At 35.6% G+C, this 20247-nt stretch overlaps 1 protein-coding gene across 4 annotated transcripts in view; it reads right to left on the reverse strand.

Moving 5' to 3' along the window:
- Positions 1 to 4300: 4300 nt before the first annotated feature.
- The window catches only part of KHDRBS3 (KH RNA binding domain containing, signal transduction associated 3), a 98920-nt gene continuing 82973 nt past the window's right edge, over positions 4301 to 20247 (reverse strand). For 3 of the 4 annotated variants that reach the window (XM_074834276.1, XM_074834184.1, XM_074834052.1), the window contains 2 exons: positions 12250 to 12308; positions 8349 to 8957 (listed from right to left, as the gene is read on the reverse strand). In XM_074834276.1, coding sequence (XP_074690377.1) covers positions 8866 to 8957; positions 12250 to 12308 — 151 coding nt within the window. In that variant the 3' untranslated portion in view covers positions 8349 to 8865. Of the gene's footprint in view, positions 5022 to 7388; positions 7446 to 8348; positions 8958 to 12249; positions 12309 to 20247 lie in introns of those variants that run through there. The other variant, XR_012624314.1, reaches the window with a different exon arrangement.

Here is a 20247-nt window from a genome sequence, read left to right on the forward strand (position 1 = left end):
TTCTCCCTGTGCAAGCAATTATAAACCATAATCAAGCTTTTTAAGTCTCTCACAGTAAGATATCATCTTCTGTCCTTTGAATTATTCTTCTGAAGAGCCCTTACCAAATACGTTAAATTACGTACATGTGCATCTAAATATTACTCAGGAGTACACAAATTGACCTTTCAAAGGGGTATTGATTATGGCATTTACAAAAGTATATGCTTATACCTTTCAAGGGTATCACCAAAAGTTAATGAAGTTATTCCTACTATGTGAGGGACTCCAGTGGCAGACTAACTAGACACAAGTAGAAAAACAAATGTTAGTTATCACAGACCATGCCTGTGACCTATGTTTCTCTTGCCCCTCTGAACTAGGATGCATCACTTCAACTTCCTAACATCAAATATGTATAAATCAAGAGTGATCTCCAGGAAATAATTGTTGGAATATTCTATAAAAAAACAAACACCAAAACAACAAAAAAGACATTTTAAAAATTAGCAGCTATTACACGGTTTCCCAAGCTAGTTTAGGAAGATACGCTCTGGAGTACGGGGGCTTTCCTCTTCCATTCCAGAATCTGAAATCCAAAATGGGTTTTAGTATTTAGATTGCTTTTTAACAGCCTATCTTCCCCATCTCTCATCCAGTTTCCTGTTGTACAATATGCTTATTTTTCCCATTTTCATCTCCTCCAATCTGTAATGAGTGTAAAGAAGTAAATGCAACTCATGATCACCACTGTAAAACATACCACAAAACTTTACCACAATACCTTATACATTTATTCTGCAGATCTTTCAAGAGTAAATGCCTGAGGATCATCTCTGATTTCTTGAACTACACTTCCTTAATTCTCTCAGTCTTAAGAGAGACTTTATTTCTGATGTAACATAGTTTTCAAGTGAATAATGAAAAAGACACACACACTTCTCTAATATGCTGTAAGAGAAAATAATCACTGGAATATTTTAAATATCTAAGGAAAATTTCTATGTAAACTATTTCAAGTTAGAGCCTCAAGTGCTGGAAAAAAGTGAAACTTATACTAAACAGAATAAGGTTAATTTTCACATGTGGATGATTCTGATAATCATTAGTTAGATTATTTCCAATATGCACATAGGCAGCATTCACTATAGTTTATACTTAGTCTTCTCATTTGCTTTCAAGCCTGTAATTAACTATCCTGAAAGGTTTACTGAATTTTTAAAACAGTAAGTATTATTGATATGAGCAATGCAAAATGATTTAATAAAAGCCCAAAGTCTGTAAATGTATGTTTAGCAGTACAATTCTGTAGCAGTCTTAGTCTCTGAAGCAAAAGCATCTTGATCCATGGATTTCTTTTGCCTTATCAGAAGAATGAACTTAGAGACAAATGTATTTTCCTTTTTTTTGATATATGCTTAATAAGAGTAGTGAACACTGTGAGATGGAGTCTGCATATTTCCTCTCAGTAAAAACACACAAGAAACAGCTACCTCCACATTAAGAAACCCCAACTCTCCATAAAAGAGTGAAGAAACAGGGCAATTTATCAAATGAATAAAAAGTGTTTCATCTTTGAGATGTTTAGGGCATCAGGATATTTTACAAACAGATCAACAGCAATAGCACAAGTTACCACTTACTCTTTTGCTGTAGAAGACAATGAACTATTGAGTTCATAGGTTGCTGCTTGAGTAAGCATTTGGTACAATTCACTGTATTTTGCATAAGGACAAAAAAAAAATCAGTCTATGGAGATCAGTAAAAAAAACCCTTCCCTTTTTCTTCACAAAGGGGCAAGCACTTCACTTCAGGTGAAAGCTTTCTTGATTCTAAGTTTCAGTAAGAACATAAAGAAAAGATCATTTAAGATATTTTATGCCAAATGGTTCTAGGCATAAAGAACTGGTTAAGTGTTAACTTTGCAAAAGCAGAAACTCAACTCCAAGGACTGATTTACATTTGATTTCTCTCAGGGTAATAAGATCAGAACCTTGTGTAGTCAGGCATTCTAGCTCAGTAGCTTTCCATCTTGAAAGAGCATGAGTTATTCTGATTACTTGCTAAAGATTCATGAGAAAATTTGTCATAAACCTTTATTAAATCTAAATTATTTTAATTTAATAATTTTCAAGTACATCTTTAACGGAAAAGTGGAAGCTTCCATTAAGTCTGTTTCCTAATTTGCTATTTTTAGGAATGTCGACATTTCATACTTTTTTAATACTTTCCCAATGAGGAACCTAAAAAAGAACTACACAGCGAAGCAGCTTTATTTCTGCCCTTGGCTACAGTTTCTAAGCATTTTTAAAATCCAAGTTTGCTAGAGATGTTCTCTTGACTTGCAATTGTAGAGAAAACCTGCCTGAAGACAAAGGTCAATGCGCTGCAAACTCATTGAAGTATCTGAGGCTGCACAAACATTTATCATCTTCATAATATGTGATTTAACACTAAATACCTTCAATAATTTCCATTACCAAAGGGGTTTTTCTCCCATTAACCAAATGCAGCTGTCTTAGACAATATTGCTGAGATTGTGAAAATAATTCTCATCCCCTTCATCCAATTAATCTTTTTCATCAAGTTAAAGATATTCTGATTCTTATGCATTTATACTCAACTGCAAGAGGGCTGAGGTTCTTGGACATAGGTGACCTGGAAATTCTACTGCCAGTTGGGCGTTTTAGCACACAATTGCAAACCTGCTACAAAATCTAACTATAATACTAAAATAGTAAAAAAAGACTGCAAAGTTCTGTGTGGAGAAATGGAAGCAGAAGCATTCAAGGGCAGATCTGATCCTAGTTATCACCAATCATTATTTATATATTTTAACTTTGCATTTTGTTCTTTAAATTTTCAGTTCCTTTACCCAGAAGGCTGAAGTTCCAACTTTAAAAGTATGCTCTGCAATATCATTTAGAAAAACGCATGACCTCAAGGTTTGTTCTAATACATAGTGATAGAATATTATTTCATACATTATGTACCTAAATGTGATGACACCCCCATATCAGGATAAACACTATTGGAAAGACTGTGATGCAGACTGGACAATTCATCTGAAGCAGCAGGCTCATGTCCTTGCTCAAAACCTTTAAGTAAGGCAATGTTCACGTAGAACTTGTATCACAGAAGAGAGCATCAGGACTGTCTCACAGTTTAGGTTAAAGTCAACAACAGCACAGGCAGGATGCATGTATATACGTGGTCTCTTGAAGTGAACAACAGAACTATTTCACTCAAAACACAACCACAATACACAGATCTTAGTGATAATAAAAACCAGCAGAAATGAAATGCAGACTTCAAAGCACAAAACCAGCCAATCCTTAAGTTTTTAGTGAAATCAAGCAAAGTACTTGCAAGACAAAATACTGGTTACTCTGCAAACAACCCCCTTCGGACCCTAACAGTGCCTGTGTTAGGTCACTCAGGACAAGATCTCAGAATAACTACAGGATTTGCTAGATAGCTTTGATAGTCACATATTAAAATAAGTCACACTAGCAAAGTATTTTAGTAAGCAATTCTGTTGTTCATAACTCCAGAGTGGAAGGCTTGATACTTCACTCCTGTAATAGTTCATAGCACTCCTCAAATGAGATTGTATTGGTAATCCTGGTGTCCGGTCCAAATTACAGCAAGTGAAATTGCATTCTGCTTATCTGAATTCCCCCCACAGTATCTATATACAATTTTTATACTTGGCTAGCATTTAAAATGTTAGGTGCTGTTCCACACCAGAGGTTCCTGCCTGTCAGTCTGAAGGGAATCTTTATGATACATCTCTTGTGCTTATTCAAATGTTTTTGAATTTTTCTTTTACTTATGTAAGTAATTACTATTGCTTGCTGTGGAAAACACAGTTGTAGTACAGTGAGAGACAATGGCAGGGAAAATCTTTCCAGATTGTGAGATTAACTGATAAAATCTTAAACATTTGAAGGTTAAAAATACAGACTTTTTTACACTGTCAGGGTTTTTTCATCTATTAAAAATGGTATCTTGTTCAAGACACTTTGCCAGGGTTAACAGAAAAACGTAATTTTCTCCACATCCCCATGTATTTCAAAGTCATTCTTCTAATACCATATACTGACTATTGAAGTTATGAATATATGGTGAAGAGGAGGCATTTGGTGTGAAGCTATTATGTGATATTGCTTATTTTCAAAATAAAACAACGACAGACCCAAATTATGATTTTCTTGGGATGAATTTGAGATTCAATGAAGAAAAATGCATCTGATGGAATCAACTGAGGAATGGGACGCTCATACTTTGCAAGCAGTATTTAAGAAAAAAACTCAAGAAATTAAATTATCAGAATTTTATTTCTGTTACAAATTATCACAGCCACAATTAATATAAAACAAAGCACTGAGGAAACATGACTGTTAGATACAAGATTTATCAAGGTGTAAAAGCCTCATCCAAGACTACTACTAGAAAACCTGTGACTGTATATTAAACATTTCTATGCATCAAACACCAAGTGAAAGAGAATAAGCAGCATAGTATAATTGACAGGGATTAAAACACCTTCATGTTATACAAGTTTCGGAAGGAAATGGAAGTTGGAGTATCATTTCTACCCAAGAGTCTTGTTTTGAGTAGACCTGTTTACAATTAGCTATTAAGTAAAGCTTCAGCATAAAACACCAATCTTTTTAACTTATCCATGTTGTTCATACATTAGACAAGCTATTTCCAAAGTCATGAGAATTCACACACTCTCTTACACTTGCTGAGTAAGGCTAAAAAGAGTCACTAAACAAACATGAGGTTGCATTATTGCTTTGTAACAGGAACTTAGATGAAAATTCTTTATTGAGATTCAAATAAAACATTGTCGCATCACTAAACAAGAGTTTAAATATACAATTATTTTAAAAAGTGTATACTGTTATACACTTTAAGGCTTTAATACAAGAAATACTGAAAAGGGTTTTCATACTCCGTAGCCTGTCCCGTTGTCTAGGCACACGGATAAGTACAATGCTCTAAGCAGTCCGTAATTAACATGGCAGAAGTTCCTGAAAAAGAGCAAAATATAATTTATTTGTATGCATCCTGAGACTAGTAACTATGAATTCTCTGAAGACTGTCAGATTATAAACAGTGGGACCAGGTAATTATGTATATAATAATGTATGTAGATTAATGGAAACCATTGCAGAAACTGCTATCATTGAAATTCAGTGCTAATGTGATAAAAAGGTTCAATAAAGGCAAATTAATCATATAATTAATTATAACTAACATTACTTATTTGACCAGTAACATACAGCAATTGATCAGCGTCAGAATACAAAACCCTACTAGTTGTGGATAAGCACTTCTAGGTTAGTCACAATAAAAGAAAGGCTGCCTTCTACATTGTTTTTTTAAAAAAATTTTGAGACCTTTTTAGATTATTTTTCCCTCTGTTCAAAATCCAATGGAATTCATTTCAGAGATTACTCAAAAAAACAAAAACCCAGAAATGCAATAGCAGAGCACAATGCTAGTGCATGTTATTTCAGGAACTGTCAAGAGAAGTTCTGTACTGCAATTATGTAATTTCTAAGAATATCTAATACCAGCTGTTTGAACTGATGTAGTTTGTTGTACACACATGTATAGGACATAAGATCTGACATAACTTTTTTTTGAAGGGCATGAAAACACATTTTCTTAGGAGAAATAAATTGTATCCATGTGGAACACTGGAAGAACGGAGACAATGGATTTGGGATTCATACCACTATTATGCTCAGTATATACAGACTGTCTTAGATGTATCAAATTTAGATCTTGCAACTCATTAAAAGAACAAATAAAATTGGACTCAAATGGTTAACTTCTCCATCAAGGTGGGCCACAGCTACTTAATGGGAGCACCATAAGGCCACAGACTACTCCATCTGGTCAGAGGCACATTTGGCACATGACCAGAACAATCACTTCTGACCATAGGATGGCTGTGCTCTCAGTCAGGAGGGGAATTCTCTTTTAATTTACTCATGTGACCAGCAACATCCAGTCCTATGACACCCTGTCACACGATGGCACATCCAAACAGCCTCTGCATGGTTTGACAGGGACACACTTCCCCCCCCCCACCAAAGTAAGGATGAAACATTTTAAAGTTCCATAGGACTTCAGGGCAGAGTAGCAGAGAAGTGGCACGAAATGTATGCCGATACATTCATCCTCCATATAGAAGGCACTAAGAATGGCATGAGGAGTTGGATATTACAGAAGGTTGAATTCACTTCCAATTTACTTATTTGTCTACTAGCCACCCCTGCTAGCAGATATTTTAGTTTCAACCCATGAAGTTTCATCGTATATGAACATAGAACTTTGTATTTGCTAATGAAAACTTATGACTTACATAACTCATCATATCATGTGATTTAAAATGTCAATAAAAATAGAGCTTTGGCCAATTCTATTATAAATGTTTTTAAAAGATATTTATATACTTCATTTTGCCATAGCAGTTCTAACAGCTGGTATCAAATTTTTGCCCTTTGAGCCCCAGAGGGCAGAAATCTTCCCCAAGCTAACCTTAAAAGGGTCCCTTGCTTTAAGTCTTTAAAATACTCTCAAAAATGCTCTAAAGACATTTTGTATGTAGAAAAAGTGCCTTTAGCTTGTGACAGCAGTCTCTTAAATTCACTGTGATACTCTGAGGCAGTGCAATGCATGCAATATTTTGAAGTATAGAGCTCTAAGTCATGTCAAACTAAAGGCATCGAGATCATGAGGTTAGCAGGAAGAATTATAATTCCAAGTAGGAAATAAAGAAAAAATCTGTTCTATTTAAAATATACACAATCTGAGCACAAATACAGTTAAGTTATTTCTTATTTTATATATTGAGTTCACCAGAAACAGGTGAGTTAGCTATTCTTCAGCTAATGTTTCTCAATGGACTTGTTCTCCTTTGTGTCAAAAACCAGTCTGCTCCTTGTGCTGAAATGCTTGACTTAGAAAATCATTCTACAAAATGCTTTCTTCAACTTTGCAAAACCATTTTAGGCACATTTGCTGACCAGATTAGTTTTAAATTCCCATTTGAACACTACTAGCATAAAACTACATTCATTTTCTTTCACCTTCCTCTGCCCAGTGAAATACTTAATTGACTGAAATGTTGTCAAAACTATGCATAACCTTCAATAAACAAATAGCCAGAGGACAGTGTCCACACACTGGGACATTTTAATGTTCCATTTAATGATAGTTTAACACTATACCTTTTCCCACCACAACTGAAGAAAGCCAATGACTTTAGCTGGCCTCAACTCAGCAGCAGTAATAATTACATAAATTAAGGCCTTGTGTACAAAGAATTAAGGATCAAAAACTCTATTATTTATCTAATAATTTCACAGATGAGTGAAGATACCTACCAAAGCATCAGATGATTAAGGTTTTTGTTCTCTTGGCTGTCCAAGGAGGTGGGTTTCCTGACAAGAGAAAAAAAATATATTTACTACATTTCAAAGACTTTCAAATAAAAACTAAAGAAAACAATGTAAATCAAGCTATAATTAATAGAAACAATTATTAACAAAAAGCTTTAGATAACATTTGTAATGTTTAAGTTACTAGAATTTATGGAAAAATAATATATTACAAACTATTGGTTATGAGGTTTTACAGTTTTTTAATAGGGAATAGTTTGTCCAAATTTAACTAGCTAAGCTAAGACTTTTTAGATTACTAATACAAATTAAACGTTTTAAAATGAGAATTTAGGTGTCCTCAAAGTCTTTCCTACATTCTAAAATGAAACTTTCTAAGTTGTAGCCTCCCTGGTTTTATTGGTTATATTAAGATAAATTAAGTGAGATTAAAATCTTATTTGATTTATTTACCTTTGCAAATGAAGACCGTTTTAAGGGTTACACATCCTCTGCCTCTGAAGAAAGCGACCTCAATTAGTCAAGTCAGAAAGTCTTTAAAAGCTTTGTGTTTATTGCTTCCAGCACGGAGCGAGGTGGTCATTAACGTACCAAAATTCTCATAAAAATTCCAAAGTTGCACTAGTGAAAAAACGCTCAACAAGATGAAAACTAGTCACATCTTTTTCAGAAAATTCATTAGCTATTTTAAACCATTTTTAACAAAAATATTTTGATTTAATGTGGCACTCAAGCAGATCCATACCATTTGGATACTTTAAACAGCATTTATATCTACTGTGAGTATATATATACATTTAGGTTTATACCATTTTTTTAAAGAAGTTGCGCAATGTTTAATATGAGCCTTTTATGCTGATCATTGTTAAACATTTCTCCCTGTTTACTACTATTTATGAAGTTTTAGTATAAGATAAAGCATAAAATTAATCTCACACACACTGATTTTCTTTCAAAAGTTTATTTAGTATCAAGCAAGGGTAAAACTTTGCTTAACACTACAGAACATTTCAAGACTTGAGTTACAAAATACCACATTATTTGCATTTGTAATTTGCTTCCCTTTTTACGCATGTTTGCAAAGAGAAAAATCTAGCAAATGGCTGAAAATAAAAACTAAAAACTAAATTGTTGAAAACCTTTAAAATAAAAGGTTACGCTTATGTTAAAAGAACGGACTAACATATTTAGTAAACCTATTTTTTGTTTAACACTAGTTAATCAAAGGTTATTTTTTTGATCACCTATTTTTTCAAATACAGTTTGGAAATAACAAAGTTCCTTGTTTTACATATCTTTCTGTCCAGGTTGTTCTTTCAACAAAATATTTTAAGTTCAGTCCATCCGTTCAGATTTTTATGCGCTTTGATTTAATAAAAAGGGATTGTTCATAGAAAAAATTACTTTGAACAGTATACAGGACTGGTGGAGATTGGATATTTCACAACATCAGACAGTACAATCAGTATCTGGCATATGGCTGGTCTCTGTAGACTCCTTTTGTCGTCCTTGCAGAAGGTGCCTTGTGTCGTGAGTTGGTCCATTCTTCTTGCCCTACAAGAAAAGAAAATATAGTTAGACACCTTTCTGTTCTTAGATGCTGTACTTATTTTTTCCTTAAACTGTGAATTAGAGAGTGACATTTTATTTAATGAAACCAAGGTATACAAAGTGAAATCTAACACTTGTACCAAAAAATCTGGGTACAACACATTTATATGAGCTATCCCATAATACTTTTTCAGCACATAACAGCATGGAGTGTTACAGGCTAGTGGCAAAAATATTTAGGGCTCTGACATTCAGCTGGACCTGCCTGTTACAAATACACAGAAGTGTCAGCTATAGTAGTAGACCTACAAATAATTATGCTAGGATGAAATGAATGCAGGATATCAATTACATATAAGCAAATAAGCTACCCTCAGAAATAAATTTCTTTGCATCAGTACCAATTTAGGCTTAATTCAAATATGCAATCCAATAGCAAAAAGCCTCAAGTACCACTAGAAACACCTGTGGGTTCTAAAAAGCTAGGGGCAATACTCAACTTCACTGTAAACACACACTTCCTCTAGAACGCAAGAAACAGAAAGGCAGATTATAAAAAAAGGGCAAGGGAAATTGTTTTAATTTTTCCAGCAAAAGAAGTTTGTGCAATATTTAATGCTTCATAATCCTACCACATCTTGGTGGTAAGAAATATTATCAAAAAGTAGCAAAGAAGTGTCTTAAATGACCTACTGTGCCAGGTATTTACAAGAAGAGGGAAAACACAGGACCAAATCCAGAGTATAATGTAACAATACTCAGGTACACTTTAATCAAGTCAACACAAATCAGAGTACTGTCTCACCTCTGAGAGGAAAAAAACAACAAAAAACAGAAAGCAGACACACCTAAAAACAGTGCATGTGCTTCTGTATCTACTTTTGGAGAACTGCCCTGCTCTAAGCAGTCAGGCATCCAAGTGAACCCAATGCAATCCAGAAATTAAGGACAGAATCCAATGTATGGTAACCTAAAATGTAGACATCACTTCGTCTTTCTAGTACATTAAAAAAAATAAATCAAAGTCAACAGTCAAAGAACCCCATACTTTGAAAGGGAAGGTAACTTGCTCAGACAGTAGATATCTGAAATTAGGTGACAAGAGTCCCCCAAGTCATGCGTCCAATTTCACAATCTCTTCATAGAAATCTTCTCCTAGCTACTTTATTTTTAAAAATTTAGGTGGTTGCCTGCAGAGCCTAGGTTATATATCATACCTAGGTGGTCAGAACACTTGCCTAGGAGGTAAGCAGAACAAGTTCAAATTTGGTGTAAGGCTGAAAGAATTAAACTTGTACCTCAGGCAAGTCCTATAGGAATCTGATAACAGAGTAACCTACATGAGAAGCAACCTCTTGTGCTTCTTCATCACACAAAAAGCAAGGCTTATATTAAGCAAGGAAAAGAACCCTAGCCTAACAGTAAAGGCAGCTGGCTGAGGGGTAAGAGTTAAAAATACCTTAGCTTTTAAGCACCATTGCTTTTTACTTTTAAACAGTTCCTTGCAGTCTTGGTTACAGTTTAAGGGGAATACTTGTTCCTTCTCAAGCAATTGGTCAAATCAGTAGCGTAAAGAGTCACCTTTTTATCAACTTTTCATTTTGGTGCCATTCAGGGCTCCAAATCCTAAAAATACTGATATTCTTCCTACATCCTCTGGACTGGCATCTGAGCTTCTCAGAGGAGGAAAAGTTCAGGTACTTCCTGGGAATCTACGTTTCCTCCTGGCCAGCACTAAGCAAGTATCTGCTCACTATCCAGTCTTACTAATTGTACTTCAAGGCACCCAATGTTCTTTACATATTGTAAGGATGTTTATTATTATCTAACTATGCATTTAAGGATGTCCTTGAGGGACAGCTAGTTAAGGAATAAAGTGTACAACTATTTATTTGTATGTGCAAAAACTGCAGTGGCTGTAACAATCATTCTTCAAGGTATTTATAGTCGTCTTAACTTGAGTAAATACATCCCTTAATATTCTGAGTGGCTGTGCTTTGATAAATAGAAAACCAATTTTAAATGTAAAAGCAATGAAAACCCCATATTTTCAACCTTAAATACTGCAATCGACATTTTTCACCATCAGTCAACTCTATCTACATTAAGCAGTTTCACATTTTTCCTCATCAACTTTGCATTCATGAAATAGTCTTAGAAATATCAGGCTTAAAGGCAAACAGTTTATTTTAATGCTGAAATAAAGATTTAAGCTATATATCTACCAACACCAACTGAAACTGCTGGAGGACAGGGGAATTTCAAGTGACCTCTTCTTTTGATGAACTGACTTTCCCCTTAAGCAAAATAATTAGCTTAAGCAGACAACATTGAGCAAACTTCTGTATTAGGTGCATTTATCACAACTTCGTTGAGGTCATTTTAGTTTTCAACAGGAAGCACTTCCAAATGGAGTTCAAGAAATACACCATGGAAAATTTTAAGTAGAGCTCTAAAAAAATCACTGAAGCATCCACTACCAAAAATCACAACTCTTATATTAGTCACTAACAACCCTCAAATGTTTGAGATTTGAGTGATATAGATTATATTTCTCTGATCTCTAGCCAGAGATTTAACATTTATCCCTTAAGTAGAGGTGTCTTAACATGCTTTATGCTTCTAATCCATAACAGATTTCTTTAATTAAACCTGTCACTACCACACTTCTAGCTTAAAAAAATGTGATCTTTACCACTGGCATATGTTTTTTGCTTCATTACGCATTGTTTTGTCTCCATATGAGAAACCCACTGCCCTCATGTCTATTAGCTACCTAAAGTACTTTCACAACCTTTACATAATGACTCCCTGCTTGATTTCGTAAGTCTGATGCATGGAAATGAATACCAAAAGAGCATACAAATCTAAAATGCACTCCATTAGGCCCCGATTCAGTTGAGAACAGCAGCATATTCTTATTGTTTTACCAAGTTTCAATTCCAGTTGTGCCTCACTAGAAGCATTTGCTTTCAGCTGCAAACAGCTCCTGAAAAGAGATCCTACACCCTAATTTGTCTTAAATCTCATTGAATGCAACAAAAAGAGTACTTGCAGCATGATTTAGATTTTATTTTTTTCTTTGATTTCAGTTTCACATGACTATGTTGCTAACAGACCACAGAGAACTCCTTCAGTATTTTTCTCAATAACCAAGAGGAGCTCTGTGATGGTGCAGGAATCCCTGAACAGCTGTTACCCACTGCAGAACTGAAGCTTGCCTTATGGAAGCTGCTCTTTGATTGTATTTTTTCAGGAGTCTAATGCTGTAGTCATTCAGCTCAAAGCTACTCACCATAAGAGTCGTATGTTTCTTCACTTAGTCCGTGGCCATAGTCATAGTAATCTGCTCCACTGTATGGGAGGAGGGAAGTAGAAAGAACAAGAACAAGGAATAAAGAAGTTACATTTTAAGAAGAAATGCTTATCGTTACACATTCTACCTTTTAAAATCACAGAATCACAGAATCATCTAGGTTGGAAGAGACCTTGAAGATCATCCAGTCCAACCATTGACCTAACATTGACAGTTCCTAACTATACCATATCCCTAAGCGCTAAGTCGACTCTACTCTTAAGTAGCTTGAAAGAAAAGAGAAAGCTTGAAAGCTATAGACATGCCCTGAGGTAAGAATAATCATTCATGTGACAATGACAACTTAGATCCTGCTTCTTCATTAATTAGAACAGAAGAGAAACCACATTAACTTTCATTTAAGATTTTTTGTCATCAGTGAGCCCCTGGTCTACAGTGTAAATGTGGATGTGGGAATATTATATTTGAAATTATAGTTAGGAAGGTTGAAGATCTTACAAGTGCCAATGAAGAAAAAGTAGGAGGCATAGGTACTGAACCAACTCATCTGTCATACAAACTTCTCATTACCTACTGTTGTCTAGTATTTTGCCTTTGCATCCTTGAATTCACTGACGAAAATGCAAAAAAAGGACAAGCAACTTGCTGATCAGATGGTTATATAGCTGCTATACATGTAAAAGTTTCAATGTCTTCAAAACAAGACAAATGTGCACATATGTAAGTGCTATCATTTTAATAGGCAGACAAGAGGTAACAGTAAGAACTAAGTTAAAGCAGAAATCTGCAGTCATTAGGATTCAGAAGTATGGATGAATAACCATAACCATGGCCTAAAACAGTCTTCCATTTCATAATGGCATTTCTATTTGTATTAAGACCAGTGAGTGGAAACTGAAGAACAAGCTTTATTACATACTACTTTTCCACCACGCTTTCATATTTCATGCAAGTATAGCTATGTATAGTCTTTTACATAGTTGACAGAGCAAAAGTTTATTAGACATGTTTGTAGGACATCAAAAGCAAGTCTCTTAACTGTTTCTTTCCTTTTCTTTCTAACCACAGCCAGAATTTGACAATATATGGAAAATACTCTACAAACTGATGCTACCAGGTCACTACCTTCTGAGTTGAGAAGGAAATCACTAATATATGATCACTAGCAAGTGATTACTAATATTGACAAACTGTTTCTAACATTAGATTGATTGCTAACAAAATAAAAACCAGACAGAAAAAGTAATTATAGCCTTAACATGAATTAGCAGATAAAGCATTTATATAAAACACCACATCACAATCACTTCTAAACTGACACAAGACAAAGGTCATTTGTTGTGCTTGGGTAGCTTGTGGTTTAGTTTGGTGGGTTTTTGTTTTTTTGTTTGTTTGTTTTTTTTTTTTTTTTAAAGTTTTGGGGTTTTTTGGTCATTGTTGGGTTGTTCTTTTTTTTAAACTAAGAAGTTTTAAATCCCACAAAATAATCCAGGCCAAAAATAATACAGTTCTGGTGTATGCAAATGCGTATCTAAAAAGTGTGGATGAGTACTTATTATTGCTACTATAAGGCTTCCTAAACAAAAACTTAACCAGAATGCACTATGAAGACCCACAAAAAAGTATCTGTATACAACCTAGATGTTATGTATTTGTCAGTCCTTGCAATGAGGACCCCAGAATAACAAGGGCAAAGTTTGAAGCATAACAAATAACATAATTTTGCCCTGCAGCAGCCAGTGACAAAAGTCTTTTTTCTGACAACCAACTTAAACTGACATTCACTATCCTTCCACACAGTACTCGATTATTTAAAGGCTGTCATCAAGGTTAGTGCCTATAGCAGCTGAGCCCTGTCCCCATATCTGTCAATCCTGTCCAAATGACTTGTGCAGGGTTTCATTTCATAGATCTAAAATATCTATTTAAAAAATGACTAATTTTACAGCATGTAATACAAATGTAATACAGCATGTAATACAAATACAGCATGCAATACAAATAATCATCAGAAAGGAAAAAATCTTCTTGTAAAGATGGGTCATGATACACTTTCAGTATCAGATAAAACCCTTCAAAATTCATAATCTGTCCCAAAAGTACAAGTTATAACAGGAATTCAATACTGTCTACTGACTGCTTTAATTTGTGGTCTATGAACAATGCCAACACTCTCTCAATTTAACTGTATGTTGAACAAATGCGAAACTTTGAATAAGACAACTTAAAGATTATGACCCAAAGAAAAGGGTACAGACATTGTTGTAAGGAATTCTGGGTAAAAAGGAGAACTTTAAAAATATTATTTTTGTTTCATCTGTAACAATTCGAATATCCCATGGAGTTCAGAACTAAGACCAAAGATAACTGAAGTTTTTTTAGAGGAATTACAGAAAAATCTAGTACTGTATATGAAGTTACAGCTTACAGAACTGTATTTTTCTTTTAAAGCAATCACCAGTTAAAAGGAAACCTAGTCAAAAGGAACCCGCAATACCAAACCTCTTCCTAAATTGTACATCTGAACTCATTAACTGAGGTAGTTGAGGTCTATCTTGTTTTGAGAAATTAAGTAGTTATATTAAATAAATTCCTCTGGACAGAAGGTATGACATCTTTTTTGTTTTAAAAAAGCATCCTTGACATTTATACTTTATGTAGGTTCTCTGGCATCTTTGCATCCTGACTGAAGACTATTCAAAATCTGTATTTCCCTTTAATGGATTTACTCTGCAAGGGAAGCCCTTTTCTTCCCATTTCATTCATTTTTGTCTCACAGAAAGGACGACAAAAACCTCAAAACGGGTTCATTTTCTTCTTTACCTCACGTGCCTCCTTCCTTCCAGAATGAGAAAAGAACATGACATGGATACTTTTCTTTTTAACCCAGCAAGACTAAACTTAGAGACTGCTTTGAGTTCTTATGTTTTCACATGTAAAATGTCTTCTTGAGGCCATTTCTTCAATTTCATTTTCTTAATTTTTCCTTACTTCTCCAGGTGTCTACTTTGTAGATGGATAATTGCATTACATGGTATAGCCAGCTGAGTTTTCAAGCATCTTCCTAACCATCAAGTAACAGTACAAATGCAAGTACACTCAACATTGGAGTATCAGCTGTGATTCAGATCTTTTACAGATATAGAACCCTTGTGTATATCTCCTCATATTTAACTTTTGTATTCCCATACTAGCACAGTGTCTTTAGGCTGACAAGAGAAAAGACAGAGATGGCAAAGAAAAAAATGCTTTGGTTTTCCATGTCAACAAAAACTTGGAACCACCTAATGGTATGGAAGAATTAACAAACAATAAACTTAGGTATGTCACTTAACTGCTGAGGGCTGCGCATTAAACCTACAATGGTTAGAGAACTGTGAAGTGCAGCTTAACTACTTTAAATAAGGTCAGGGGAAGTGCCTGTTCAAGAAACAGCCTGAGATGGAGAAGAGCACCCTCAGATTTTAGCACTGCATCACTGATGGAAGTAAAGCCTTAGAGGAGCTTTTTATCTAGTAAGACAGAGGACTGGGAAGCTTCCTGACATTTTTCTAGAACCACTGTGCTGTGAAAAGGGTCTTAAAATACTTTAATTTAGAGGTATTCAATGTAAGCCTTCAAAGGTCTTGTGGAATATGACCTGAATTTCTCAGGCTTTTCTGCTAAGCTGATTGTTTCTGAAAATATCTTGATGTAATAGAAGAACAAGTCTTTATGAAACAAATAGCAGTAACTGATCTTGACACTGTTTGTCTTAAAGAACTCTTACCTTTTTGTACTATATCAACTATTAGCTTATATTGTCTAGAGATGTTGGAATATTCTCTTGGGACAGTTAACAGAATGGTAGAGTTTCAACCTAACACTCATGAAGATATCAGAATAGGTCATTAGACTATTTTTGGGACAATCCTAGAACAGGCATGTCAACCACACAGTGCAAGTGTTCTATAGTATTTCCAGAAAATGCATAAAGGTAGTCAAAATATATTGTGATTAATCAATGTGATTGCCATGGCTCTTTAAATTTGATACAGGCATCTTTCGGAATCAGCATTATGCCATTTCTGTGTGTGAAACAAAATAAGTATGGCAAGGAGCCTGACTGGTAATGGGAGAGTAAGAGGTCTCTGACCGAAAGCTGCTAGTTTACTGGAAAAGCCCAGACAAGCACTGACAAGCCTGGTTACCTGGTTTAAGCACTGAATAAATGGAAGCTTTCTTCATCTTCAGTGATGAAAAAACAGCCTTCACCACCAGTTCAACTTCTTTTAATGCTTACTAGGGAAAAATTGAAAAAATTTGTTTTCTTTTGCACATTAGTATCACTAAAGGGATTGATTGCTTTAGTCTGAAGCCAAGGCAGTTTCAAAAAGTGACAAAAACCCCCTTCCAAACAAAGTTTCCTTTTGTGCTAAGAGTGGCTCCACAAGCATCACCTTTGTCCTTCTACCTAGAGATCGCACAGAACAGCAAAGTAGGATGAGGATCTCTATCCTGGCTTGTATCAGCAATAGCGTGGCCAGCAGGGACAGGGAAGGGATCTTACCCCCGTACTCGTCACTGGTGAGGCCGCACCTTGATGACTGTGTTCAGTTTTGGGCCCCTCACTACAAAAAGGACGTTGAATTACTCGAGCATGTCCAGAGAAGGGCAACGAAGCTGGTGAAGGGTCTGGAGCACATGTCGTACGAGAAGTGGCTGAGGGAACTGGGGGTGTTTAGTCTGGAGAAGAGGAGACTGAGGGGAGACCTCATCGCCCTCTACAGCTACCTGAAAGGAGGGTGCAGAGAGGGGGGGATGAGTCTTTTCAACCAAGTAATAAGCGATAAGACAAGAGGTAATGGCCTCAAGTTGTGCCAGGGAAGGTTTAGACTAGATATTAGGAAGCAATTCTTTACAGAACTGGTTGTTGGGTGTTGGAATGGGCTGCCCAGGGAGGTGGTGGAGTCCCCATCCCCGGAGGTGTTTAAGAGTAGGGTCGACATAGCGCTTAGAGATACGGTGTAGTTGGGAACTGTCAGTGCTAGGTTAACGGTTGGACTAGATGATCTTCAAGGTCCTTTCCGACCTAGATGATTCTGTGATTCTGTCTTATGATAAATGCTGACTGATAAGATCACATCTGGACAGAACTCTTACACAAGGACAAGCCTCTTTCTATCATTCCTATCAGGTCTTCATGCTCATCTGCTTCTGACATTAAAAATCATCCATCAACAGTAAGCAGGAAGAAGTGCCCCAAATGTTATTGTCAAGACAACAACCACTTCTCATAACTCCCTAATTGTCATGAGCATTGAGTTGAGTATCTGTTCTTAATGCTTCCATGGATCACTGAACACCATATTCTGTAATCTAGTTTACAGCAGGATAGCATAAAACTAGGATATCAAGATGAGATCCACATCTTTTCTGGCATCTTGCAGATAGATTTTTATTTAATGCCCAGTTCTGCCACTTCTTAGCAGAAGTTTTAGTACATACTCTCATCCCTGCATATCAGTTTGTAAAACAGATAATGATCTCAGAAAGCAACTGAGACCTATATGTGAAAGCATTGTAAAATACAGAAAAATGATGCAATCTTCCTTAAATGATATCCCATTGTACTCTCATATGGATAATACAAATAGCAAAACTATTACCTATAATCCTAAAAGATGACCAGAGTGCCCTCTCAAGGATTCCCTTAGCTATCACTATTTAGAAATTACTTTTTATGGCAGAAATTGTAATAAATTTCACTTCTCAATAGTGAAATGCCCTCAGAGGCATCTGCATTCTGGTGCTACCTACCAGGCACAGAACTATGTCTATCCACATATTTCTGGCAGAACTCTGTGCAGTTCCCTAAAGCTAACAGTTTTGTCATCTGAAATGTCCCTTTACTGCTATCTATGAACTCAGTCTTTCCCACCCCCCGCCCTCCACTCATGACCCATCTCTCAAAACAGGAAAGGTAAATGGCAAGTAGCAGAGGTGACTGTAGCACAGCACAAATAAGGCTTCTCAGGAACAGCAGCAGCAGGGAGCTATAGCTTTACCTTGAAACTATGAATAGAATACAGCAAAAATCCATTACTAAACATGAGGAATGCTAAATAAAATATCAAAAATTCACTAAAAACAAGAAAGCACCAGCAGACAAATTAAAAATTCAGGCTGCGTAATCATCAGTATTTTGGTTTGGCCTTTGAATTAGGACCGAAGCCCAGCCACCCCACGTCACATTTGTATGGTTGGCAAAGCAGTTTGGGGGAAGTGAACTAGACTGCTATCAGAGGAAACTCAACAGATAAGGCTACTCAGGACAGTGGAAGCAACAGAAAACAATGAAGCTCTGACATGTATCAGTCAAAATCTTTAGACTATCCATTGCAATATTGGAAAGAGCTGTGGGTATTATTCCATTGAATTCTTTGTTATCCCTCTTGAGTCCTGCATAAGATGTTGCTAGAGATCCAAGATATTACTTGTCACAGATTGGAGTACAAGACCACACTGCCTCTAACATCATCCACAAAAACTGCACGGACTGTGTGCCGCCACTCTGTCTTTAGATATACTACTAAGATACACATCATACCTTCTTGTCTTTCTAACTTACTGAAGGAACTGTACAACTTTAATCAGTTTCCTATAAATGATATCCTTACTCATCAGTTGACATTGAAGAGCATTTGAGGGAGGAAGTATCATTCCATCACAATTTTTACAGGATTGTAATTAAAAAAAAATAAAGTGCCATCAAGGAATGTATTTGGTTAGAGATAGTATAAAACTGTTTTCAGGGCTGCATAATCATCTGACAGATCTTAAAAGCAGTGTGTTACCATGTTTGTGATCTTCTCAGTGCTTCTCTAATGTCCCTTACACAGGCAGGGTTCAAGCCTTGCCTCTCCAAGCACACTAAGACAGACCTCCTCCTATTGTGTTAAAGATAATTAAATCCACTTGCTAAGACTTGTTTGCTGGGCTTGTGGGTTCTACCACTTTTATCAACACATATGTTTCAAGCACATCGCACCTGACAATTACACCACAATAAACCTTAAATTCTCATGGCTACTAAGCTGCATTTTTCATCATCTGTCAACTGAATGATGCCAAAATTGTGCTTAAAAGTGCAATTCACAGCTCCTAGTATTTTTGCAAAAATAAAATACAAGCAGGAGACAAGTCAGACCGTTTTGAAGCTTTCCTGCAAACATCTCCCTTTTCTCAAGTTGCCCAATTAAATAGATATTTCCTTACCATCAGAAAGAGGTGAGATTTTTCTTCCCTTGAAATCAAACCAACCAATACGGGATACTCTAAGATAAAAACTGCAATTTTCTATTACTGCTAGTAAGCGGAAATGGTATGTTGACTGTCAACCAGCAAAATAATGTCAAATCTTTATCTACAAAAAGGTATTCTGTGACAAAAACATGTTCTGAACTGATGAAGCCTGATTTATCATACCATTCTCATTCAACTAATAGACATTGGCTTCCAAGTGTGAGTTTCCAGTGAAGTTCCTTCTTCACCCTACACCAGGGGAAATAAATCTTCCCTTTATATATTCTTCACTACCTACTGCAAGCATGAATTTATGATGCTGTCTTTTCTCTAGTCATAGAGAGACTATGTTGTTTCTCTTCCTTATCTTGATATCTCTTAATGAAACTGCTAGAAAGTTTATTATGTAAGACATTTGAAAAGTTATTTCTAAATGAATAACAACTTTAATTTGTAAGATTTGGAAGCCTCATTATCCAAGTTCGGTCTCCAAAGACCATATATCTACTGGCACTGCGGTAGCATCCTGCTGAGGCCTGGCAACTGCATACTCTCCTTCTTCTGTTACCTCCATCATCCAAGCTTAAAATACTTCTTTTTTTTGAAAAATATACTGTAATTAAATTGAAGCAGTCATTTAATTAACATATTTTTAAAGTATGACTAATTCCACAAGCTACCATTAATAACAAT

This window comes from Strix aluco, chromosome 1, assembly GCF_031877795.1.
Source record: "Strix aluco isolate bStrAlu1 chromosome 1, bStrAlu1.hap1, whole genome shotgun sequence".
Classification (NCBI taxonomy): Eukaryota; Metazoa; Chordata; class Aves; order Strigiformes; family Strigidae; genus Strix; species Strix aluco.